The sequence below is a fragment of the Ambystoma mexicanum genome, chromosome 1p (genome assembly GCF_040938575.1).
Source record: "Ambystoma mexicanum isolate Mex_15411 chromosome 1p, UKY_AmexF1_1, whole genome shotgun sequence".
Taxonomy (NCBI): domain Eukaryota; kingdom Metazoa; phylum Chordata; class Amphibia; order Caudata; family Ambystomatidae; genus Ambystoma; species Ambystoma mexicanum.
Genome location: NC_090921.1, coordinates 178252694 through 178278730, shown reverse-complemented (window position 1 = coordinate 178278730; position 26037 = coordinate 178252694). Strand labels below are relative to the sequence as shown.

The 26037-nt window shown below is 48.6% G+C and overlaps 1 protein-coding gene across 3 annotated transcripts in view; it reads right to left on the bottom strand.

The window, feature by feature from the left end:
- Positions 1-26037, bottom strand: part of TNFSF13 (TNF superfamily member 13) — a 642202-nt gene that overhangs the window by 559058 nt on the left and 57107 nt on the right. The window contains exon 1 of one of the 3 annotated variants that reach the window (XM_069646229.1): positions 5488-6267. The exons of the other annotated variants lie outside the window; for them this stretch is intronic. Coding sequence (XP_069502330.1) covers positions 5488-5712 — 225 coding nt within the window. The 5' untranslated portion in view covers positions 5713-6267. Of the gene's footprint in view, positions 1-5487; positions 6268-26037 lie in introns of those variants that run through there. 3 annotated transcript variants of the gene reach the window in all.

Sequence of the window (26037 nt, the reverse complement as noted above, 5' to 3'; positions counted from 1 at the left end):
GGCTGGGGGGCATGGCCAGGGTGGTTGTGCTGCCTGCGGGGCATGGCCAGGGGTGCAGGGTAGTCCCCTGTGTTGTGGACTGCCTGCAGGGCCTGGGGAGGGGGGAGAGGGCACACCTGGGAGGACACACACTGCCAATTCACGTTGGGGCACACCAGGAATACACGTACCCCTCCCGTGACAGCGAAAACGTGTGTTAAACTACCTGCGCAGCCCGCAGCCCCCAAAATACACGTACCCCGCTCGCACAAGGCCTATCGCGTGTGATTCTCCACGCGCACCTCCGAAATACACTTACGCCGCTCGCACAAGGCCTATCGCGTGTGATTCTCCACGCGCACCCCCGGAATACACGTACCCCGCTTGCACAAGGCCTATTGCGTGTGATTCTCCACGTGCACCCCCGGAATACACGTACCCCGCCCCCCAAGGCCTATCGCATGTGATTCTCCACGTGCCCCCCTGAAATACATGCACCCCGCTCGCACAAGGCCTATCGCGTGTGATTCTCCACGCACCCCCCCGAAATACACGTACCCCGCTCGCACAAGGCCTATCACGTGTGATTCTCCACGCACACCCCCGGAATACACGTACCCCACTCCCCATGGCCTATCGCGTGTGTTTCTCCACGTGCACCCCCAAAATACACGTACCCCTCTCGCACAAGGCCTATCGCATGTGATTCTCCACGCGCACCCCCGAAATTCACGTACCCCGCTCCTACAAGGCCTATCCCGTGTGATTCTCCACGCGCACCCCGAAATCCACGTACCCCGCTCACACAAGGCCTATCGCGTGTGATTCTCCATGCGCACCCCCGGAATACACGTACCCGCTCCCCAAGGTCTATCGCGTGTGATTCTCCACGCACACCCCCGAAATACACGTAACCCGCTCGCACAAGGCCTATCGCGTGTGAATCTCCACGCGCACCCCCAAAATACACGTACCCTGCTCGCACAAGGCCTATCGCGTGTGATTCTCCACACGCACCCCCAAAATACACCTACCCCGCTCCCCAAGGCCTATCGCATGTGATTCTCCACGCGCACCACCGAAATACACATACCCCGCTCGCACAAGGCCTATCACATGTGATTCTCCATGCGCACCCCCGAAAAACACGTACCCCGCTCGCACAAGGCCTATCACGTGTGATTCTCCCCACGCACCCCCCAAATGCACTGTCCCAGCCCTGTGAACTGGTGCAAGGTTAGCGCGTCCCTTTGCGCTGCATTGGGGATTTCAATGCTTAATCCTTGCGCAAGCGGCGGTCTTGGGGGCGTAACTGGCGCTGCGGGATGTTCTCTGCGCCAGCGCTCAAAATGGCTTGGATATTCCATGAATACGCGGTGCGCCAGGATGCTGTTTAGTGCACACGGCTGGCGCACACTGGTGCACGCTAGCTCTCTGCGCTGCTCGCGTGCGCTGCCTCTGCGCTGAAATCTATGAATTACCCTGTTTGTCTGTTTGTGTTTTGCAGGTGACGATGTTACACACTGTCTTTCAGAGTGAGCATCATGTTCATTATGACGTGCCATAGAAAGCATGTGTAACATGTATACGTAAACGTTTTACTCATTCTTTTTTACACCGTGCCATATTTGTATTTATTTGTATGGCGGAGAGGGGGCGTTTTCCACGCCACCATCATCGCCGTCGTACAAAGACAAGCATTTACGCCAGCCTGCCATTTTTATGCTAGCACACATGTTTCAGAATCTTATGCAATCAAGTTGGTACCCTAGGAATTCATTGTAGACACCACCTGCCGTGCTTGAATGGCAAGTGTCATTCACTCACTTTGTATTACACAGTGAAAGACTCAAGTGCTGGATTAAGCCTGCATTTACACCTTTGTTTACACTTCACTGTGCAAATGACTAAAACTGCTTACTGGGGGTTTGCACGTAAGAGCAAATGTAACAGGTCCCCTTAGTGTAATTTACATTTTTTAAGTAAACGTACCGCTGTATTTCTTAAAGTGCTGAAATCACAGTGTTGTGCAATAGGAGATTGTGCAATAGGAGATTTTTGCACTATGAATATTTTGCATTCAATGACTTTCAATTCAGGATGTTAAAATAAAGGTATAATGATATTCGTTTGCCTTAACATGTGCCGATAAGTAATTTTATATGGCCAGCCAGGCTGGTTTACTATGTGATTTTTGCATTTTTTGTATGTGGTCAAGTGCCTAATTTGCAGGGGGGTGGTAGTTAATACCAGGTACACTGCTCAAAGTAATTTCACTGTGACGTAACTGCAGAAAGTGAAGTCTTTAGAAGTGATTAAGTTCACACTATTTGAAAAAAAAGACGTCCTAACAGTGAGGCAGATTTCATGATTTTACGGACAATATGGTGTCTTCTTGTGCTCGTCCATTAGTGGCCCTCGAAGCCGGCATTTAGAAGTGCATTTTTGTTGCAGTGAGTCTCCCTACTTTTCCATATCACTTAATTTTCGTTTTGTTGCAGTGACCCTCCGTGAGTTCTCATATCACTTAATTTGACAGGCATATATAGTCTCACCAGCCAGTGACTGCCCACAGATTATATAACAGACTGACATTCATTTCTTGCCCTTTTCTTGCCAGTCACCCAAGTTGCCTGGGCCATTTAGATCGGGATCCCAAATGAGAATGAGTGAATTCTTTGCCATGCCTGCTTATGTTAGGTTATTGAGTCTTACATAACACACCCCCCTTGTAGCTTCAGGATCTGTAAGTGGTGAGCCAGGCAACACACACAGGACAGGGCATGGATACTTTGTTGCAACGTTTTTGTGTGCAGATCTGAAAAGATAATGCTGTCTGTAGTGTGTACATCAACATTGCAACACTGCATCCTTGCGCCGCCCTGTTTTTGTCCCGTAGCTCACATTTGCGCTCCTGGTTGCTAATATAAATTGTTTGTGTGGTGGAGAGGTGTTTAAAGAGTATGGAGAGTTGTTGGTGTATACGGTACGCGGTGGGTTTGTGTGGTGGTTAGGGAAATTTAGTGTAGACATTTGTCTTTGGTTGGTGTACGTCCCATTGTGTAACTTATGTTGTTTTGCTGTTGGGTGTCGAGATGTTTTGTTAGGCTGGGGGATGCTATATCAGGCGACACTATGCCATGACAAAAATTCAGGGACCACATTTCTAGTCAGTTTCCTGGGACCCGACCACGTCTGATCCCCGCCCCACCCCCCCCCCCGCTTTCTAACTTTCGATAGTGCAATGCAGCTAAATACGCACCACAAACTATTGCTGACAAAGGCAACCACGCACCACAACACAACCGCAGCATTACCATGCTGGCAGGTGCCATCCAAATGTGCATTTTGTATTTGTGTTTGGTAACGTCACTGGCGCAATGTGCATTTAATTGCACCTTTGGCACTAGTGCCTACAAACATTCCTTTGAAACAACGGGAAGGGGGCCCCATTCAAGAAGACGTGCTCCGCCCACACACTCTCTGCAGGCACCCCCCTACAATTTGATGCGTTAGCCCCCTCCCCCCTGAAGGTTTCTGCTAGCGGCGAAGAGGAGAACGATGGGCCTTACATAGCTACAGCTATGCTCCTTTCCAATGTATTTCCACAAGGCTTTATACATTTATCAGATTGGTTGATTATATATATATATAAAACCAGAACCAGAGCTAAGGAAATATCTAGCCTGTCAGGGTCCTACGTTGCAGATTGGACGCGAATCCCAGTAACATAAAGTGTGTGATCTTGGGCAAATCATGTTTTGTTACTGTTACGTATCTACCAACATTATTAGTCCATAGAAGTGATTCCGTTTATTTCCAGAAAGCCTCCATCATAGTTTAATAGATGATACAAGCTGCTCCATTGATAATATGTGTGGGCAATCCTGCGCACACCACAGAACTGTTTCTTGTACTGTAAATCCCTATGATGCACAGGAGTGTAAAATATTGTCCCTCCTTTACCAGTCGTTTTCTGTATAGACCCTAGCAGCAATGTTAATACACATGCACATTACGGGGCACTGCTGTGCAGTCCAGAAGTGCATCAAATCGCTGCCTCAGTAAACAAAACAAAAACAAAAAGGCGTGTTATGTTTCATTAAGGCCTGTTTACAAGTTATCGGCAGTGTCCAGTTAGAAATAAAGCGAATTTCTGAAAATGATAAAAAAATTAGCACCCACTGGGGATATACAGATGCCAGATATACAACATGGTTAATTATGAGTGCAGGCAATTTTGTTTGCCCTATTACTACATATGCCAATTATTGATGTGTCAATGTGTCCATTGAAGACACTGATAGCACAAGAGCTCAGAACAGGATCGCCCAAGATCACAAGGCGCTCCAGTTCAATAGCACCACTCTCTAACGCTGATGAAAGGGTAACTCAAAAGCACCACTAATGGGGTAAATCTAATTACACACGCTATTAAAAAGAAATTACAAAAGTGAACTGTGCTTGCCTGATTTTAATATGCTAGGTTCTGATTCGAATGGCGTTCTCCTCAGCGCAGTGGGCTCACAGCGCCTTGCGTTCTTTAGACTAGGAGGTGTGATTATGCAAATATGCACTTTTTGTAGGGCGGGGCGTGGGAGTTTGGACAATGCACGGGTGACCTTTCAGCCCACTGTGAAACCAGCGTCAACCGGTATTAAACCTGTCCTTGGATTATTTGATCGCAGCCACCTCCTACTCCATCTTGCGTCTTCCCGCACAGTGCTGTTGTCCTGTTGGTTGGGCATACCACTACTACGACTAATAACAACAATAATACAAACAGTTTGGTATTTATGTTAATATGCTTTTATACTGCACCAAATCACCACCATTATATAAAGTGACTACACCAGCTGCACACATATCCGGTGCGCCCACGCACCGTACAACACACTCTCCCTCTCTACTGACCTGAACTATGGTTCCCGAGGGCGTTCAACCTACCAGCGCTTTGAGGTCATACCAATGATACATAAGGGGCTATATAAATGCCAAGTAACATAGCATACCTTTGTATCTGCAATTGCTATTACCCAACCAAAATTGGCACTTTACCAAGGTTCTCTCAGTAGCCTGCTGCCCTTTGTGAGTCTTGGGCTTTAGAAATTCAATTTTCTTGTTGACGCCACCACTTCTACATCCGGTGTGCTTCCACATTTACCATCTGGATTCTCCCATCTGCCCTTTGCTGAGGATAAGAGGTTTCTATGCAGACTAATTTCACTCTAGTCCATTTCGAATTTAGGGAATCGATGGCTGGCACCAACGGATGCCTTTCTGCATAGTCTGCCCTATATAAATGCTAATGTTTGTTGACATTACCAGAGGCGTCACTAGTTATGTCTAGGGGGTCTATAGCCCCAGGTCTTTTGCTTGTAGCCTAGGATAGAAGCTCAGGGGCTACAACGAAAAGGCTAGCTAGCCCTGAGTCCCGACAGTCCCAGCATTAGCGTAGCCCCGGATCTTTTCCAGAACTAGCCACACCCCTGGACATTTGGCAGTTACCTTGGCAAAGATCCCGCTGGATTCGTTATTCGTAGGGGCGCACGGCATCATCGTCGACAGTTCCCGCCTCATTCGCTCCAGCTCTTCCTGCAGAATGACTAGCCGCTGGCCCAAGACCACCAAACCGAGGAGGCAAGCCAGAGCCAACATCAGGGTCCCCGCAGCCAACCAGGAGCTCACCGCTGGGCGCCCTTCAACCGTATTCCGCCGGCTGGACGAAGCCATTCGCTGTCACTGTTTTAATCAGGATCTCCGACAAGAGACGAAGCGACAGCAACAAAACACAAGAGAGAAAGAGAGGGAAAAGAGGAAGGAGGCACGCTTTCAATTTCTGTATGAGTCGAGCTGGCTCTACCAGGGCTTAACGGGAATGCAAGCCTCAGGCCAAAAGGCTGTGACGTGACTCAGTCTAGATTTTTGTTTTTAATGACAGTGGCATCCCACAATGGGAAAATAAAAGCAAAGTCTTTCATCATCTGAAAGTACTAAGAGTGGGCAGGATAAGCCCTTCGGAATTAATATCAAATGTGATTAAGTCATTTTACAGCTTACTGCCTGGGCCTGCCGCCAAAAAGCATTGAAATGAGGTTTACGTTGGACCAGCTCCACGTTCTTCCCCTCGCCCACGGTCCAGCAGTTGCCTAGCCGGCTCAGGGTGGTGGTCGGAGCCCAGTGCGGCGTTGGGGGTGGTCCAGTGCCGGATGGGTCATCGGTTGTGGCGTTTGCGGGAAGTTGGGCCGTGCCAGTAGGATACGGATGTGGCCTACGTACACAGGCAGAGCATGCAAATATGGAATGAAAGGCTGTTTAGATTGTCGCTCCTTCCGCAAAAGGGGAAAGTCCCTGAGGAAAGAACGTCTGGTCCTGCGTCATCCTCCGCAGGCAGGGCACTCAAAGGACTGCTTTGAACTGAAGCCTTGGAACACTCTAACCCGTGTTGATAACGCACAAAGAGCTGTGAGGAACGTGCGTCTGAGGACAGTGGGGGGCGTCATGAGAGAGGGTGTCTCTGAGACCTGGCAAGCTGTTGGGTGCTCCAGGGCCTGCCCTAGACATGGGCAGTCTGTGCCGCTGCCCAGGCCCTGACAAACACGGGGGCCCAGAGGCATACCAAGTCATACAGTGTGTATTGCTGCTGCCAGGCAAAAGGATCATTGATCTACCTGTCCCTGATAGGCCGCACTCAGTCACGTGTCACCCAACAGAAAACGCTCGAGAGAAATGCCCTCACCTCCCCAGCCGCTCAGAAGCCGGTGTCACTGTGGCCTCATAAACACTTCTCACGCGATTTATTTTGGCAGAGCTTTTAAAGTGGAGGACATTTAAAAGCGAGGGTTCATTTTCGGAAGATTTGTTTTCAGCAAGACGTTCCTAACGGCTTGGTGAAAGACCACCAAAGTGGTGTTTTATCCCGAAAGCACACACAAAGCACCCATTAGCTGCCAAAAGTAGACCTTCTTACAAGACAGTTTTAATACCTCACACAAAAAAGCTTTAAACTATCGCCTTTATTTTCAAATTCTTATTTGACATCTGAAAAAGTGCTATTTTTGAAGAATGTCACATTTTCCTCAAATCATATTTGAAGTATGCCTTTATCAAACAATAAAAAACAAGTTACCTTTTCACACATAACCTTTTTGCTTTCAGTTTTAAAGTCTTGAAAGTACGTTTACAAAATCCACAGGTCATTGCCTTTCGCTGAACTGCATTCTGGTATTTGTAGTATCCCATTGAAGAGGGGCGAAAATAATGCTAAAATAGTACCCTTTTTGCTTAACATAGTTTTATAAAGATGTACACAGTTGGCCGAGTGCTTTAATATGATTTGTGTACTTTTCAGTTATTTTTTTAGAGCAAAAATATAGTAAGTGGAAATCCAAAAAAGGGAATTGAAAGGGGAAAGGAGGACAAGTGACTCATAATGATGACAACACACAACAAAACACCTTTACAATAAAAGCAAATCTAAAACTGTTGCAAAGCAACAACATTGTTATTTTTATTTAATTTTTTTATTGCCCGACATATGGTTTATTACAAACCTTTGCCAGCATGTGATAAAAACAATCTATTCATCATTACAATTATTAGTTAGTAGTGAGGGATTAGGAGCCGTTCTTTGTTGGTTTAGTTCGACAAATTCTGTGTTTCACAAGCATAGCGTCCCGTGTATCCTTTTGAAACACTTCATGTAACAGTTTTCCTAAGGCGAAGATTCATTTCACGTTTTCCGTTTGCGTCCCGTGTATCCTTTTGAAACACTTCATGTAACAGTTTTCCTAAGGCGAAGATTCATTTCACGTTTTCCGTTTGCGTCCCGTGTATCCTTTTGAAACACTTCATGTAACAGTTTTCCTAAGGCGAAGATTCATTTCACGTTTTCCGTTTGCGTCCCGTGTATCCTTTTGAAACACTTCATGTAACAGTTTTCCTAAGGCGAAGATTCATTTCACGTTTTCCGTTTGCGTCCCGTGTATCCTTTTGAAACACTTCATGTAACAGTTTTCCTAAGGCGAAGATTCATTTCACGTTTTCCGTTTGCGTCCCGTGTATCCTTTTGAAACACTTCATGTAACAGTTTTCCTAAGGCGAAGATTCATTTCACGTTTTCCGTTTCACCCAACTTGTACCACCGGGCGGCAACATCTCTTATACGCGCATTGTTTATGAATGAAGACAAGTAATTTGTGCTTGTCAGGTTTAGCTCGTTACATACAAGTACAAGATGTTTCAATGCCTCTTTTTCTGTACGGCACAATCGACATAATTGCTTATTTATATTGATCTGTTTTCACTGAATTAGCATTTCCTTTGTTTTACCGAGATTTATAGCCTGATTCATGGGATTAACTGCGCGTAAAACGCTGATTTGCGCGCCATTCTGCCCGAAAATCCCTGTTTGAGGTATGGGGATTTTCAGGCAGAATGGCGCGCAAATCTGCGTTTTACGCGCAAATAATTCCATGAATCAGAGGGTTAGTCTGATGCGCGTTGTTCGGTACACAGGACGTGGAAATTTACTTAGGTAGCTTGGTATTTTGCTCATAGCTTTCGTTTCTGTGTAAATGTGGGATTGCAGCTTCATTTCTGCTCGTTCATCTTCAGTTCTAATCCAGTCGTAGATCCAGAATATCTTTTTTGCCTCATTGGGATTGTTAATGAGTAATTCCTCTGTGATGTTTGCTTCAACGAGCAAATTGGTACAGCATTTGGCCCATGATTGAATAACAAGGTCGACATGATTGGGTTTTTGAGTGGCGCCACAATTAGCTAGAGTTTTTCGATAAAGCAACAAGGGGTTCCACTCAACAACTGCAGTTAGTGATCGTAGACCCAGTTCGTGCCTGACGAGCTGCACTGGCATGCTTTGAAGTAGGTTTAGAATTTGTTTCCAAAAGTGCCCTTTGATGGTAGGCCAAATTTCATGTGGTAAACATAGCGCTGTAGCAACACCTTACTTCAATTAGGAAAGCACAGGCACGTTTGGTTGCACTGCATTCAACAGTCAGTTGATGTTTTCAGACCAAAGTTGGAAAAAGCCGTTGCAAACGAAAGCCCTGTGTCATGGTTAAGTGTGCATTCATTCTGCAAGGGGCTGCACGCCGAGTACAACACTGCACGAGCTTGTGCACAGGGTAAAAAATGTGCTCTCTGCGTATTCATGAAATTGTTTGCACGAAGTAAGCGTATACCCAAGTCGTGCCCGCAACGCTCTCGACACGCCCGCAACACTCTAGACACGCCCCCACACAAAGCAAAAAACAGCCAGTACCTTTATCTGCACCCCCAGGCGTGAATACACGAGCCCTTCAAACAGTGCGTGGGTCCTCCGCAAGCAGACCTGCATCTCAAAGACCCTGTGCAGGTTCTCCCTTAACTGTTACCAGCACTCTGACAACATACGTACGATTTATCATAAATCAGGTAAAACTCAGAAAATCAGAGTGCGAACCACCGTAAACCGTTCCTGAAACCCGCTACACTGCCTATGCGCACCCTTAAGTTAGACCAGAACCCCGAATGCATACGCACCCCTAAATCTGACACCTAATCTTACCTCTACATAGTGAATCTCATGCGCAAGTGTCTATATGCCTGCCTTCGAGCGGCGGATAGTATGAGGGATTTACATTGGCCATTTCCCTGCCAAGAGGTTGCGCGGTCAGATCGATGAATACGTATTGTTCTGCGCAATAGTGGGCGTGCGATGGACTGCCTGCCGCCCGTCCCTTGCAATGCCCACTTTTTTTGCCTATTCTTCCCCATTTTCTGTGTTCCGCCTCCTTCCCAGCCCTCTGCACAAGCCACGCTCACAGGGGTGTTCCGGGCCAGCACGAAATCCATGCAAATCCCAGGAAAATCCCACTCATTCAAATCCATGAATTGACGAAAAGGACTTTGCCTGCAGTTTGGTGCACAAGTTCCCATATTCCCGCGCAAATAATTCCATGAATCGGGGCCAAAATGTCTACAAATTTTATGTGAGAAGACATGTGTTCAAGTGCCTGAGTTGCAGAGTGGTCTCAAATCCCATTGTTAGGGTTGGCTCTTACACTTGCATGGGTGCTGAGCCAGGATTGATGTCACCATCAGAATGTAGGCTGTGTGTGTTGAGTGTGAGATTAGAATGTTAAGAGTTGAATGGGTTCCAATCCAGGCAGTTAGATTATGTGAGCCTGGGTGGTGGGTGCCAATGGGCTCCTGCTCCTGTCCCTTTCCTCTTTATCTCCTAATAACTATGATGACATCTGATCCTTGTAACAGAAGAACCCTAATAAAGTAACCACTATGCATACCTGGCCTGTGTATTCTGAGTGTCCCTTGGAGTGAACCCTATGACCAAGAGCCGGCCATAATAATTGGCGACGAAGGTGGTCCAAGGTATGGTGAAGGAGGACCTTGATGTGGACAGCAAGTGAAGCAAAAGGAGATACAGGTACCTGTGTGATGTCATGTGAGACAGGAGGAAAGACTCTGCTGCGGGAGGTGCATGCAAGGAGATAAAAAGTGACTGTTAGAAGTGAGGGAGATCCCGCTGCCCCCCATGGACTGGTCAGTGCCCACCACCCAGGGCTGGAAGAGACAGCCTGTCAGAGGAGACCTCTGGGAAGAAGGGAGAGTGCACAGTTTGAGGCCAAGAGTCATTAGAGGCTGTCCAAGAGTCTGGAGAAATGAAAAGCACCCAGGGCTGGAAGGGACATCCTGTCAGAGGAGACCCCTGGGAAGAAGGGAGAGTGCCCTGTTTGAGGCCAGGAGTCATTAGAGGCTGTCTAAGACAAGAGTATGGAGAAATGGAAAGCACCCAGGGCTGTTTGAGTCAGCCACCCAGTACTGCTTTAGTCAGCCCCCAGTGCTGTTGGAGACGGCCACCCAGGGGTGTCAGAAGCATCCTGCCCCATGGAGCCTGGGGCAAGGATGGCCTGTTGGAGTCTGCCAGTAGCAGGCCTCCTGGTACATAAGGAGACATTGGCAGGGTTGCATGAGGCTGCCCAAGTGTGCCACCATTTCCTGAGTGACTATGCCAGCATTATTTAAAAAGGGGAAGTGTCATTTCCGTGCCAAGTAAGCGTAATTGTGCCTTTTTATGCACCTGGAAGGCTAAAGGTTTTAATGAGTATAGACGCTATGCTGATTTGGTCTGAAGTGGGGACCACGCAATGAGAAAACGGTTACTGTTTGGGTTTGGGTATGATAGTAGTTTTTGTGGATGATTAGTTTACACTTGCAGAAGAAATTTTGGAGTTTCATTTAAAAAGTAATATGTCATAATGGATTGAGCAACGATGTGACAAGTTGTGACTGAAGAGTACTGTTGTGCATTAGTAGTGAATTAACATGAGAAGTATTGGTGAGAATGATGTTGCACTGAGAATAGGAGATGCATTTTATTTTAGATGTAACCATTTTGAGGCATTGCAGGTTGGTTTTAGAGTTGGCCCCAGTTGGCAACATGTGAGGTTGATTGAGGTGGACAATTAAAGGGTGTTGATCCTATTATGCTTAGTATAACGTTTTGAGGCATTTTAGCATATTAGGTTGCCTGTTTAATGGCGACATGGACTTTTAGGAAATGTGACTTGGATGTACTATGTTTCAATGTTCTGATCATCCTAAGACTATGTTTTGCTTGTGTGTGTGTGGTGTGAGATTTGTGATCTTAAAGCACAATAAGAGTGATGTTGTTCATTAATGGTTACCACAATCTTTGAGGCATTTCAGCATTTAGAGTTGCCCATGCTTTGGCAACATGGACTTTTAGGAAATGAGAGCTGCAATTTATAATGTGATTATTGATATGTCATTGTAATGCTTACTATAACAATTTTTGAGGCATTGTAGGCGTGATGTTTTGTTTGTGCGTGTATGGATGTGCAACCCATGATGACTGCTAGAGTGACTGCAGCGCTCCTTAGTAGTTAACATTCTATGTGGGGTTGTCTGTATTTTGAGCATCCTGTATTTCATGTGTGTGTTGGAGTAGTATGTGAATGTTTTAGTGTTGGTGCATGACCAGTTCTTAGTTTTGGAATCTATTGGGGTTTTTGGAATGTGTTTTAATTGATGTACATGACCAGGGTTGGTCAGGGGACTCTGCGGAGTTGGAGGTGTTTGGTGTTTTGAGGCCCTGCGGGGTCAGTGATGTTACTAGTGGTAGGCTAGTATAGAAGCTTGTTGGAGCTTTGATTAATTGGTTTGTGACTCTGAGGGGTCCAGAGGTATCTAGTAGGACACTAGTACCACAAGCTTTGCGAAGCTGTGTATGTTGTGATGATTTGTGAGTCTGCGGAGTTCACGTGAAGCTTTGTGAAGCTTTAATGTTGTTTTGGTTGTGGCTCTGCGGAGCCCAGAGGCATCTAGCAGGGGACTAGTGCCTGAAGCTGTGTGAAGCTTCCATGTTGTTTTTGGTGATGTGTGGCTCTGCAAAGTTCACGTGAAGCTGTGGGAAGCTTTCATGTTTTTTGGTGACCTTATGGAGTTGTTAAGGTCCAGGATTTCTTCGAATTCTGAAGATGCAGGTGACATTGCATCCTGTGTTATTTTTTAAACTTTAGGTGACTTCTGGAATTGTTCTTGAGTCCGCTCTTGATTAATTTCAGAAGCCTGGCAACGTTTCATCTGCCGCTGTGTTCATTTTGGGGCTGTGATTGGTTTGATGGGCTCATTTGTCTGGCCAACATTTGTAGCGTTATGCTGGTGGTGGTTGTTTAGTGATGGCTGGTTGCCTTCCCTTAATTGGTGTGATGAGTTGAGTGATTGGTGTTTTGGAGTGTCTGTGTTGCTTGAATTTGAGATTGGATTTGACAGCGGTATGAGTTGTGACTGGTTCCTTGGTGACCCGGGTAGATTGTTGGGTTGTTAGTGAGTATCTCGCCAGGATTGATTAGAATGTTTAGAGTTGAATGGGTTCCAATCCAGGCAGTTAGTTAGATTATGTGAGCCTGGGTGGTGGGTGCCAGTGGGCTCCTGCTCCTGTCCCTTTCCTCTTTATCTCCTAATAACTATGATGACATCTGATCCTTGTAACAGAAGAACCCTAATAAAGTAACCACTATGCATACCTGGCCTGTGTATCCTGAGTGTCCCTTGGAGTGAACCCTATGACCAAGAGCCGGTCATAACACCCATCTTCTCCACTTATCCAAACTGTGTGCTCCCGGGCAAATCATTTCATCTCAATATGCCTTATCTGCAGTGGTGACTCGTCCATAATGGGCAATGGGGTGCCACCCTGCCACCTATTATGGAGGGGCCTCCACCAAGACAGAAATAGCAGGAAAACCTGGTTCCCCTTGGCATTTTGCAGTTCCAAAGCAAGCACGCTCTCCTTGTGCAATGCCAGGCCGGGCGCTTACTTCCTCATCCTCAGCCTTGCAGGGCCTGTTTGACAAGCAGACTGGGAAACTACAGGGCCAACATTTTCCTTCACCTCTGCCCATTTCCAGGGCCATGGGCATCCGTTTCTGCTGCTCCGGCTTCAATGTGCATGCATAAAAACCAGGATGTTTTCTCTGCTTCCTTGTTCCTTCCAACATGGGGCGCAGGTGACCGGGATGGGGGGTGCGGGGGGAGGACATGACAAGCTGAGTAGGAGGCATTTAGTCCAAAGCTGCGGCAGAGCAGGTGAGTAAAATAATATTTGTGTATGTGTGTAATGTATGTATGCATTTGTGCGATCTAGGTGTGGTGTCCATCTGCTTAAGTGCACATGTGATTGACAGTGCCTTGTGAATGTTGTGCATGGCTGTGTTCATGCATGTGTGGATGTTTTATATGATGATAATGAGAGAGAAATTGAATGTGCGTGTGACTTCGTATGCATGAGTGTGTGCATGTGTGCTTCAAGAGCAAGGCTGGAGGGCAATGGGGCAGCCAGCATGGACATTTCTTTACAGTGGCAAGGCATATTTTACTGGAAGTTTATAAACCAAGATAACTTTATGAGTGTTCTTACGTGGAGTAGGGTTTAGGGTGGGGTACTGCATGGAGGCAGCCAGCATTGGCATTTCTTTACAATGGCATGGCATGGCAAACTGGTATTATATAGGTAACGCCACAGCATCCTTTGCTGCCCAGGGACCGCAAATCCTAGGGCTGGTCCTGGGGTGTCTTATGTTATTTATACAGCTTGGCTGCATGTCATCCTGCCCCTGTGAGTCCTTTATGAGAGGACTGGGGTGGTAATTGTGTTTGTGGAGGTGCAGCAAGTTTGCGGTTGCTGATTGGAGAAACAGTGTTTTGCGTCTGGTATCCCGTGTGCGTGTGTAGAGGTGTTGCTAGTGTACTGAGGGGGCTATAGCCCCGGGTCTTTTGGTTGTAGCCCTGGATAGAAGCTCACAGGTTACAATCAGAAAGGCTAGCTAGCGCCCAGTCCTGACAGTCCCAAAATGAGCATAGCCGCGGATCTTTTCCAGACCTAGCAACGCAGGCCAGGCTATGCTGCCTGGTGTTGGATACGTCCATGATTTTGGTTGGTAATCTTTAATGTGTAGTATCAGAACATTCCCCAAAAAAGAAGTAAGCACTCTAAATACAAAACGATAGCCAGTATCCCCCACCACTACTCCCGCAAATGAATTCAAGATCAAATGGCCTCCAGGGCTGAATATGACTGTCACCCCTGCTGTGGGTGGCGGATGTGCCCATTAACGGCCCACCAGCCCAAGCCCAGTTAGACCCGAGCGAAGCAAGGCCCTCAGCAAGAGTTGTGGTCCGTTGAAGGCCATGTTCGCCGCCTACAGAGGGGGTGAAAGCTATTCGTATACTGGGGTTTATCCGGAGTGCCAATGTTTTTTTTTCTCCTCAGCAAATTGGCGTCGCTTGCCAGAGGGGAAAAAATGTAAAAAGATGACCGCTGCCATAGGGAAAATGGACTAGTCCCAGTGGTCGAAGTGAGCGGGAGCGGTTGGGAGCGGTGCTCCTCTACTTTTTTCAATTAAGTTTTACTGTTCCTATACTTTTATTTGAAAAAGAAACCATTCCGGATTGGTTTCATTTTAAAATTAAAGTGTAGGAATAAGCAGGGACGTCATTTCACCAAAATGCCCAGGGTAGCGGAAGTGACATTACACGAACCTTGACCTCTGATGACATCACAGGAAGTGATGTCATTTGAACCCACCTGAAGTGACATCACGGGAAGCGATGGAACACGACCTTTCACCCCTCGACAAAACAGGAAGTGTCATCACATAACATTGTTTCTGAGCACACTACGAAAAATATGGTTACGATATTCTGTGAATGCAAGCAGACGTCCAAGGCCAAATGATAATGATGTGTTATTATATAGCGCTTAAGCGCTTCATATAGAACAAATATACATACAATATCACCCAACCTGTATTGGTACTCATTTATCAACCTCAGCAGGATGAAAGGCTGAATTGACCTTGCTGGGAGTCGAACCGAACCTGCAACCTGCAGATCACACACATAGCGCTCAACCCACTGAGCTATTTAACTGGCTACTGCTATCGTAAAACCAGCCACTCCAAAAAGAAAGAGCCATATGCTGCTGGCCACAGCCCATGTGCCTAAATGTAAAAAAAAAAACGTTTTTGTTAGTTTTTTTTTAGGGGTAGCAAGGGAGACCACAGGGGTAGCAAGGGAGACCTCAGGGGTCCCCTGGTGACCCCTAAATTATGTCCATGGGAATAAGTTGAAACTTGCACTTTCAGTGCACTATACTGAATGTTCCCTTAAACAGCAGTTGCAATTGTTGGGGGTTTGTAGTGTGTGTGTGGGGGGTGGGGGGCTGGTGATGGGGTTTGTGGGGAGTAGGTGTAGATTAACAAGGGGGGTCCTGGGAGTCCCTCTGCCAGACATTAGTCCTGGTTGCGAGAGACTTACCTAGAGTCTTTAGCTCACTATCTTTCACAGAGAAGAAATATCCTAAACATATCAGTCTTTGTCCTGCCCTGGGGCAGTCCAGCACCGAAATGCTAGGCAATTCTCCTCTGAACAAGAGTACCAACAGCATCCCCAGACACGTGTTTCGGTCTGATTGGACCTCATCAGTAGGGAGGAGCTGTGCCTCTCTAAGAATAGTGAGCAAGGGGTCCACGTCTGGATTCCCCTAGTAACTTAGGGTGAGACCCAAAGTTACTTGCATATGCAAATTAACAAGGGGGGTCCTGGGAGTCCCTCTGCCAGACATTAGTCCTGGTTGCGAGAGAATTACCCAGAGTCTTTAGCTCACTATCTTTCACAGAGAAGAAATATCCTAAACATATCAGTCTTTGTCCTGCCCTGGGGCAGTCCAGCACCGAAATGCTAGGCAATTCTCCTCTGAACAAGAGTACCAACAGCATCCCCAGACACGTGTTTCGGTCTGGTTGGACCTCATCAGTAGGGAGGAGCTGTGCCTCTCTAAGAATAGTGAGCAAGGGGTCCACGTCTGGATTCCCCTAGTAACTTAGGGTGAGACCCAAAGTTACTTGCATATGCAAATTAACAAGGGGGGTCCTGGGAGTCCCTCTGCCAGACATTAGTCCTGGTTGCGAGAGACTTACCCAGAGTCTTTAGCTCACTATCTTTCACAGAGAAGAAATATCCTAAACATATCAGTCTTTGCCCTGCCCTGGGGCAGTCCAGCACCGAAATGCTAGGCAATTCTCCTCTGAACAAGAGTACCAACAGCATCCCCAGACACGTGTTTCGGTCTGGTTGGACCTCATCAGTAGGGAGGAGCTGTGCCTCTCTAAGAATAGTGAGCAAGGGGTCCACGTCTGGATTCCCCTAGTAACTTAGGGTGAGACCCAAAGTTACTTGCATATGCAAATTAACAAGGGGGGTCCTGGGAGTCCCTCTGCCAGACATTAGTCCTGGTTGCGAGAGACTTACCCAGAGTCTTTAGCTCACTATCTTTCACAGAGAAGAAATATCCTAAACATATCAGTCTTTGTCCTGCCCTGGGGCAGTCCAGCACCGAAATGCTAGGCAATTCTCCTCTGAACAAGAGTACCAACAGCATCCCCAGACACGTGTTTCGGTCTGGTTGGACCTCATCAGTAGGGAGGAGCTGTGCCTCTCTAAGAATAGTGAGCAAGGGGTCCACGTCTGGATTCCCCAAGTAACTTAGGGTGAGACCCAAAGTTACTTGCATATGCAAATTAACAAGGGGGGTCCTGGGAGTCCCTCTGCCAGACATTAGTCCTGGTTGCGAGAGACTTACCCAGAGTCTTTAGCTCACTATCTTTCACAGAGAAGAAATATCCTAAACATATCAGTCTTTGTCCTGCCCTGGGGCAGTCCAGCACCGAAATGCTAGGCAATTCTCCTCTGAACAAGAGTACCAACAGCATCCCCAGACACGTGTTTCCACGTCTGGATTCCCCTAGTAACTTAGGGTGAGACCCAAAGTTACTTGCATATGCAAATTAACAAGGGGGGTCCTGGGAGTCCCTCTGCCAGACATTAGTCCTGGTTGCGAGAGACTTACCCAGAGTCTTTAGCTCACTATCTTTCACAGAGAAGAAATATCCTAAACATATCAGTCTTTGTCCTGCCCTGGGGCAGTCCAGCACCGAAATGCTAGGCAATTCTCCTCTGAACAAGAGTACCAACAGCATCCCCAGACACGTGTTTCGGTCTGGTTGGACCTCATCAGTAGGGAGGAGCTGTGCCTCTCTAAGAATAGTGAACAAGGGGTCCACGTCTGGATTCCCCTAGTAATTTAGGGTGAGACCCAAAGTTACTTGCATATGCAAATTAACAAGGGAGGTCCTGGGAGTCCCTCTGCCAGACATTAGTCCTGGTTGCGAGAGACTTACCCAGAGTCTTTAGCTCACTATCTTTCACAGAGAAGAAATATCCTAAACATATCAGTCTTTGTCCTGCCCTGGGGCAGTCCAGCACCGAAATGCTAGGCAATTCTCCTCTGAACAAGAGTACCAACAGCAGGGAGTGGGTGTAGGCCAGCAGGGAACATAGTTCCACTACTTCTTTTCGTACACTTCGACCACTGACTAGTCCCTTTTCCATTTTCATGGTGGTGGCCGGGAGGAGAGACAGGACCGGAGCACAAAGCGCCAGTTCAGCAGGGAAGTGGGGAGGGAGGTGGTGGGAAAGGGATAAGGATTGTTTTGGGGGGTGGAGGGGTGGGAAGGCACCAGGAAGAGGCTCCCTGTTGCCTCCCCACATAAAATATTTTTAATAAAAATGTCACCACCCGAGGAAGGGCCTCTGGGCTCTGGTGGCTGGAATCAGAGAATGTGTATTCTCGCCCGCTCTTCCAGCCACCTGATTGGCCGTGGACCCTTCGCCGGGTGCGAATCTCTTTTACCAGTGAGAGTGACTGTTAAATCCCGCAGACTTAGACATTCGCCAGGGTACTGTGCTTTTGGGGCTGATAGTCAAAAATGCAGTCAAAGAATTGTGTGGATTCCCCCGCTCATGGGAGCAGCTTCGGCAAAACCTTGCAGGATGCAATTAGCCTTGTGGTGGGGTGGGGTGGGGTGTATGGGGCCTGCATACTGAACAGTGCCTGTCGCTGATCCCTCCCAAATGCAATATTGGTGCAGGAGACTCTACACCGTAGTGTGACAGTTTCCCGCTCACGGTCTTCTACGGGGCCGCGCATGGAGCTACCTACCATTTGGAGGTTGTGTGGCATGCTGCTTAACTGTAGTAGGCCCTGCTAGCATCTTCAAGCAGTGCTGGAAATGGACAACATTTACTGGAAGACATCTCCCCCTCGGTGGGGGGGAGGGGCCAGTTATGGATTATTAGTGTTGTGGGCGGGACTGAGAGCCAGAGGTGAGTTTGGAATAAGGTGGGTGCCCTTAATCTAGAAAGCTAACTGCTTTGCGTAAAAACAAAGTGCAATTTGGGAACATAAAAATGAACACCTATTTATCAAACGTGTCTGTGATAGGAATTCAAACTGCATTCCTTCGGCGCATGCAATGCACACTTGGTATGCGGCTCATTTCAAAGGTCAGGATAATCGCCATGACAATAACATGTGTTTGCGCTGCTGAGGAAAGGACATCTCACAGATGCAGTCTCTGGCAGCTCAGACTCACGTATTGAGACCCAGCGCTTAGGAGACTCGTGGTAGACAGGGCCAAAGACCCCCCCTCAAATTGGGGAGGAAATGGGCCTCAGGTCTACTCTGGCACAATTCCTTCTGTGCATCCCACGTCACAATCAACTCCGACATGGGGCTGCGTTCTCTACAGAGCTTCCAATTACTGGAGACCACCTACGGGCAGAAAGTAGGATAGCCTTTTCAAATAACTGCTGTGGGTACACAATGGAGAGCAGGAAGCATGTAAAGGAGTAAGTGCCTGGAAGCACACGATGGGGAGTAGGGAAGCCTGTAAAGGAGTAGGTGCCCGGGAGCACACAGTGGGGAGTAGGGAAGCCTGTAAAGGAGTAGGTGCCTGGGAGCACACAGTGGGGAGAAGGGAAGCCTGCAAAAGAGTAGGTGCCTGGAAGCACACGATGGGGAGTAGGGAAGCCTGTAAAGGAGTAGGTGCCTGGGAGTACACAGTGGGGAGAAGGGAAGCCTGCAAAAGAGTAGGTGCCTGGAAGCACACGATGGGGAGTAGGGAAGCCTGTAAAGGAGTAGGTGCCTGGGAGCACGCAGTGGGGAGAAGGGAAGCCTGCAAAAGAGTATGTGCTTGGAAGCACACGATGGGGAGTAGGGAAGCCTGTAAAGGAGTAGGTGCCTGGGAGCATGCAATGGGGAGAAGGGAAGCCTGCAAAAGAGTAGGTGCCTGGAAGCACACGATGGGGAGTAGGGAAGCCTGTAAAGGAGCAGGTGCCTGGGAGCACTCATCAGGGAGTAGGGAAAGCTGTAAAGGAGTAAGTGCCTGGGAGCACTCATCGGAGAGTAGGGAAATCTGTAAAGCAGTAAGTGCCTGGGAGCACTCATCGGGGAGTAGGGAAAGCTGTAAAGGATTAAGTGCCTGGTAGCACTCATCGGAGAGTAGGGAAAGCTGTAAAGGAGTAAGTGCCTGGGAGGACTCATCGGGGAGTAGGGAAATATGATATGATATGGAATTTATAACGCGCCTATACACAAGTGTTTCAGAGGTAGTAAAGCTGTAAAGGAGTACGTGTCTTGAAGCATTCATCCAGGAGGAAGTGAAGCTGTAAAGTGCAAGTTGCCTGGAAGCACTCCTCTGGGAGTAGGGAAAGCTGTAGAGGAGTAGGTGCCTGGGAGCACTCATCGGGGAGTAGGAAAAGCTGTAAAGGAGTAAGTGCCTGGGAGCACTCATCGGGGACTAGGGAAAGCTGTAAAGGAGTAAGTGCCTGGGAGCACTCATCGGAGAGTAGGGAAAGCTGTAAAGGAGTAAGTGCCTGGGAGCACTCATCGGAGAGTAGGGAAAGCTGTAAAGGAGTAAGTGCCTGGGAGGACTCATCGGGGAGTAGGGAAATATGATATGATATGGAATTTATAACGCGCCTATACACAAGTGTTTCAGAGGTAGTAAAGCTGTAAAGGAGTACGTGTCTTGAAGCATTCATCCAGGAGGAAGTGAAGTTGTAAAGTGCAAGGTGCCTGGAAGCACTCCTCTGGAAGTAGGGAAAGCTGTAGAGGAGTAGGTGCCTGGGAGCACTCATCGGGGAGTAGGGAAAGCTGTAAAGGAGTAAGTTCATGGGAGCACTCATCGGGGAGTAGGGAAAGCTGTAAAGGAATAAGTGCCTGGGAGCACTCATCGGAGAGTAGGGAAAGCTGTAAAGGAGTAAGTGCCTGGGAGCACTCATCGGAGAGTAGGGAAAGCTGTAAAGGAGTAAGTGCCTGGGAGCACTCATCGGGGAGTAGGGAAAGCTGTAAAGGAGTATGTGCCTGGGAGCACTCATCAGGGAGAAGGGAAAGCTGTAAAGGAGTAACTGCCTGGGAGCACTCATCGGAGAGTAGGGAAAGCTGTAAAGGAGTAAGTGCCTGGGAGCACTCATCGGAGAGTAGGGAAAGCTGTAAAGGAGTAAGTGCCTGGGAGCGCTCATCGGGGAGTATTGAAAGCTGTAAAGGAGTAAGTGCCTGGGAGCACTCATCGGAGAGTAGGGAAAGCTGTAAAGGAGTAAGTGCCTGGGAGCACTCATCGGAGAGTAGGGAAAGCTGTAAAGGAGTAAGTGCCTGGGAGCACTCATCGGGGAGTTTGGAAAGCTGTAAAGGAGTATGTGCCTGGGAGCACTCATCAGGGAGTAGGGAAAGCTGTAAAGGAGTAAGTGCCTGGGAGCACTCATCGGAGAGTAGGGAAAGCTGTAAAGGAGTAAGTTCCTGGGAGGACTCATCGGGGAGTAGGGAAAGCTGTAAAGGAGTAAGTGCCTGGGAGCACTCATCGGGGAGTAGGGAAAGCTGTAAAGGAGTAAGTGCCTGGGAGCACTCATCGTTGAGTATTGAAAGCTGCAAAGGAGTAAGTGCCTTTGGAGCACTCATCGGAGAGTAGGGAAAGCTGTAAAGGAGTAAGTGCCTTGGAGCACTCATCGGAGAGTAGGGAAAGCTGTAAAGGAGTAAGTGCCTGGGAGCACTCATCGGGGAGTATTGAAAGCTGTAAAGGAGTAAGTGCCTGGGAGCACTCATCAAAGGGTAGGGAAAGCTGTAAAGGAGTAAGTGCCTGGGAGCACTCATCGGGGAGTAGGGAAAGCTGTAAAGGAGTATGTGCCTGGGAGCACTCATCAGGGAGTAGGGAAAGCTGTAAAGGAGTAAGTGCCTGGGAGCACTCATCGGAGAGTAGGGAAAGCTGTAAAGGAGTAAGTTCCTGGGAGCACTCATCGGGGAGTAGGGAAAGCTGTAAAGGAGTAAGTGCCTGGGAGCACTCATCGGGGAGTAGGGAAATCTGTAAAGGAGTAAGTGCCTGGGAGCACTCATCGGGGAGTAGGGAAAGCTGTAAAGGAGTAAGTGCCTTGGAGCACTCATCGGAGAGTAGGGAAAGCTGTAAAGGAGTAAGTTCCTGGGAGCACTCATCGGGGAGTAGGGAAAGCTGTAAAGGAGTAAGTGCCTGGGAGCACTCATCAGGGAGTAGGAAAAACTGTAAAGGAGTAAGTGCCTTGGAGCACTCATCGGAGAGTAGGGAAAGCTGTAAAGGAGTAAGTTCCTGGGAGCACTCATCGGGGAGTAGGGAAAGCTGTAAAGGAGTAAGTGCCTGGGAGCACTCATCGGGGAGTAGGGAAAGCTGTAAAGGAGTAAGTGCCTGGGAGCACTCATCGGGGAGTAGGGAAAGCTGTAGAGGAGTAGGTGCCTGGAAGCACTCCTCTGGGAGTAGGGAAAGCTGTAGAGGAGTAGGTGCCTGGAAGCACTCCTCTGGGAGTAGGGAAAGCTGTAGAGGAGTAGGTGCCTGGAAGCACTCCTCTGGGAGTAGGGAAAGCTGTAAAGGAGTAAGTTCCTGGGAGCACTCATCGGGTAGTAGGGAAAGCTGTAAAGGAGTAAGTGCCTGGGAGCACTCTTCAGGGAGTAGGGAAAGCTGTAAAGGAGTAAGTGCCTTGGAGCACTCATCGGAGAGTAGGGAAAGCTGTAAAGGAGCAAGTTCCTGGGAGCACCCATCGGGGAGTAGGGAAAGCTGTAAAGGAGTAAGTGCCTGGGAGCACTCATCGGAGAGTAGGGTAAGCTGTAGAGGAGTAGGTGCCTGGAAGCACTCCTCTGGGAGTAGGGAAAGCTGTAGAGGAGTAGGTGCCTGGGAGCACTCATCGGGGAGTAGGGAAAGCTGTAAAGGAGTAAGTGCCTGAGAGCACTCATCGGGGAGTAGGGAAAGCTGTAAAGGAGTAAGTGCCTGGGAGCACTCATCGGAGAGTAGGGAAAGCTGTAAAGGAGTAAGTGCCTGGGAGCACTCATCGGAGAGTAGGGAAAGCTGTAAAGGAGTAAGTGCCTGGGAGCACTCATCAGGGAGTAGGGAAAGCTGTAAAGGAGTAAGTGCCTAGGAGCACTCATCAGGGAGTAGGGAAAGCTGTAAAGGAGTAAGTGCCTGGGAGCACTCATCGGAGAGTAGGGAAAGCTGTAAAGGAGTAAGTGCCTGGGAGCACTCATCGGGGAGTAGGGAAATATGATATGATATGGAATTTATAACGCGCCTATACACAAGTGTTTCAGAGGTAGTAAAGCTGTAAAGGAGTACGTGTCTTGAAGCATTCATCCAGGAGGAAGTGAAGCTGTAAAGTTCAAGTTGCCTGGAAGCACTCCTCTGGGAGTAGGGAAAGCTGTAGAGGAGTAGGTGCCTGGAAGCACTCATCGGGGAGGAGGGAAAGCTGTAAAGGAGTAAGTGCCTGGGAGCACTCATCGGGGAGTAGGGAAAGCTGTAAAGGAGTAAGTGCCTGGGAGCACTCATCGGAGAGTAGGGAAAGCTGTAAAGGAGTAAGTGCCTGGGAGCACTCATCGGAGAGTAGGGAAAGCTGTAAAGGAGTAAGTGCCTAGGAGCACTCATCAGGGAGTAGGGAAAGCTGTAAAGGAGTAAGTGCCTGGGAGCACTCATCAGGGAGCAGGGAAAGCTGTAAAGGAGTAAGTGCCTGGGAGCACTCATTGGGGAGTAGGGAAAGCTGTAGAGGAGTAGGTGCCTGGGGGCACTCATCGGGGAGTAGGGAAAGCTGTAGAGGAGTAGGTGCCTGGGAGCACTCATCGGGGAGTAGGGAAAGCTGTAAAGGAGTAAGTGCCTGGGAGCACTCATCGAGGAGTAGGGAAAGCTGTAAAGGAGTAAGTCCCTGGGAGCACTCATCGGAGAGTAGGGAAAGCTGTAAAGGAGTAAGTGCCTGGGAGCACTCATCGGGGAGTAGGGAAAGCTGTAGAGGAGTAGGTGCCTGGAAGCACTCCTCTGGGAGTAGGGAAAGCTGTAGAGGAGTAGGTGCCTGGAAGCACTCCTCTGGGAGTAGGGAAAGCTGTAGAGGAGTAGGTGCCTGGGAGCACTCATCGGGGAGTAGGGAAAGCTGTAAAGGAGTAAGTGCCTGAGAGCACTCATCGGGGAGTAGGGAAAGCTTTAAAGGAGTAAGTGCCTGGGAGCACTCATCGGAGAGTAGGGAAAGCTGTAAAGGAGTAAGTGCCTGGGAGCACTCATCGGAGAGTAGGGAAAGCTGTAAAGGAGTAAGTGCCTGGGAGCACTCATCAGGGAGTGGGGAAAGCTGTAGTAAAGGAGTAAGTGCCTGGGAGCACTCATCAGGGAGTAAGGAAAGCTGTAAAGGAGTAAGTGCCTGGGAGCACTCATCGGAGAGTAGGAAAGCTGTAAAGGAGTAAGTGCCTGGGAGCACTCATCGGGGAGTATTGAAAGCTGTAAAGGAGTAAGGGCCTGGGAGCACTCATCGGAGAGTAGGGAAAGCTGTAAAGGAGTAAGTGCCTGGGAGCACTCATCGGAGAGTAGGGAAAGCTGTAAAGGAGTAAGTGCCTGGGAGCACTCATCGGGGAGTAGGGAACTATGATATGATATGGAATTTATAACGTGCCTATACACAAGTGTTTCAGAGGTAGTAAAGCTGTAAAGGAGTACGTGTCTTGAAGCATTCATCCAGGAGGAAGTGAAGCTGTAAAGTGCAAGGTGCCTGGGAGCACTCATCGGGGAGTAGGGAAAGCTGTAAAGGAGTAAGTGCCTGGGAGCACTCATCGGGGAGTAGGGAAAGCTGTAAAGGAGTAAGTGCCTGGGAGCACTCATCGGGGAGTAGGGAAAGCTGTAAAGGAGTAAGTGCCTGGGAGCACTCATCGGGGAGTAGGGAAAGCTGTAAAGGAGTAAGTGCCTGGGAGCACTCATCGGGGAGTAGGGAAAGCTGTAGAGGAGTAAGTGCCTGGGAGCACTCATCGGAGAGTAGGGAAAGCTGTAAAGGAGTAAGTGCCTTGGAGCACTCATCGGGGAGTAGGGAAAGCTGTAAAGGAGTAAGTGCCTGTGAGCACTCATCGGGGAGTAGGGAAAGCTGTAAAGAAGTAAGTGCCTGGGAGCACTCATCAAGGAGTAGGGAAAGCTGTAAAGGAGTAAGTGCCTGGGAGCACTCATCGGAGAGTAGGGAAAGCTGTAAAGGATTAAGTGCCTGGGAGCACTCATCGGGGAGTAGGGAAAGCTGTAAAGGAGTAAGTGCCTGGGAGCACTCAGCGGAGAGTAGGGAAAGCTGTAAAGGAGTAAGTGCCTGGGAGCACTCATCAGGGAGCAGGGAAAGCTGTAAAGGAGTAAGTGCCTGGGAGCACTCATTGGGGAGTAGGGAAAGCTGTAGAGGAGTAGGTGCCTGGAAGCACTCCTCTGGGAGTAGGGAAAGCTGTAGAGGAGTAGGTGCCTGGAAGCACTCCTCTGGGAGTAGGGAAAGCTGTAAAGGAGTAAGTTCCTGGGAGCACTCATCGGGTAGTAGGGAAAGCTGTAAAGGAGTAAGTGCCTGGGAGCACTCTTCAGGGAGTAGGGAAAGCTGTAAAGGAGTAAGTGCCTTGGAGCACTCATCGGAGAGTAGGGAAAGCTGTAAAGGAGCAAGTTCCTGGGAGCACCCATCGGGGAGTAGGGAAAGCTGTAAAGGAGTAAGTGCCTGGGAGCACTCATCGGAGAGTAGGGTAAGCTGTAGAGGAGTAGGTGCCTGGAAGCACTCCTCTGGGAGTAGGGAAAGCTGTAGAGGAGTAGGTGCCTGGGAGCACTCATCGGGGAGTAGGGAAAGCTGTAAAGGAGTAAGTGCCTGAGAGCACTCATCGGGGAGTAGGGAAAGCTGTAAAGGAGTAAGTGCCTGGGAGCACTCATCGGAGAGTAGGGAAAGCTGTAAAGGAGTAAGTGCCTGGGAGCACTCATCGGAGAGTAGGGAAAGCTGTAAAGGAGTAAGTGCCTGGGAGCACTCATCAGGGAGTAGGGAAAGCTGTAAAGGAGTAAGTGCCTAGGAGCACTCATCAGGGAGTAGGGAAAGCTGTAAAGGAGTAAGTGCCTGGGAGCACTCATCGGAGAGTAGGGAAAGCTGTAAAGGAGTAAGTGCCTGGGAGCACTCATCGGGGAGTAGGGAAATATGATATGATATGGAATTTATAACGCGCCTATACACAAGTGTTTCAGAGGTAGTAAAGCTGTAAAGGAGTACGTGTCTTGAAGCATTCATCCAGGAGGAAGTGAAGCTGTAAAGTTCAAGTTGCCTGGAAGCACTCCTCCGGGAGTAGGGAAAGCT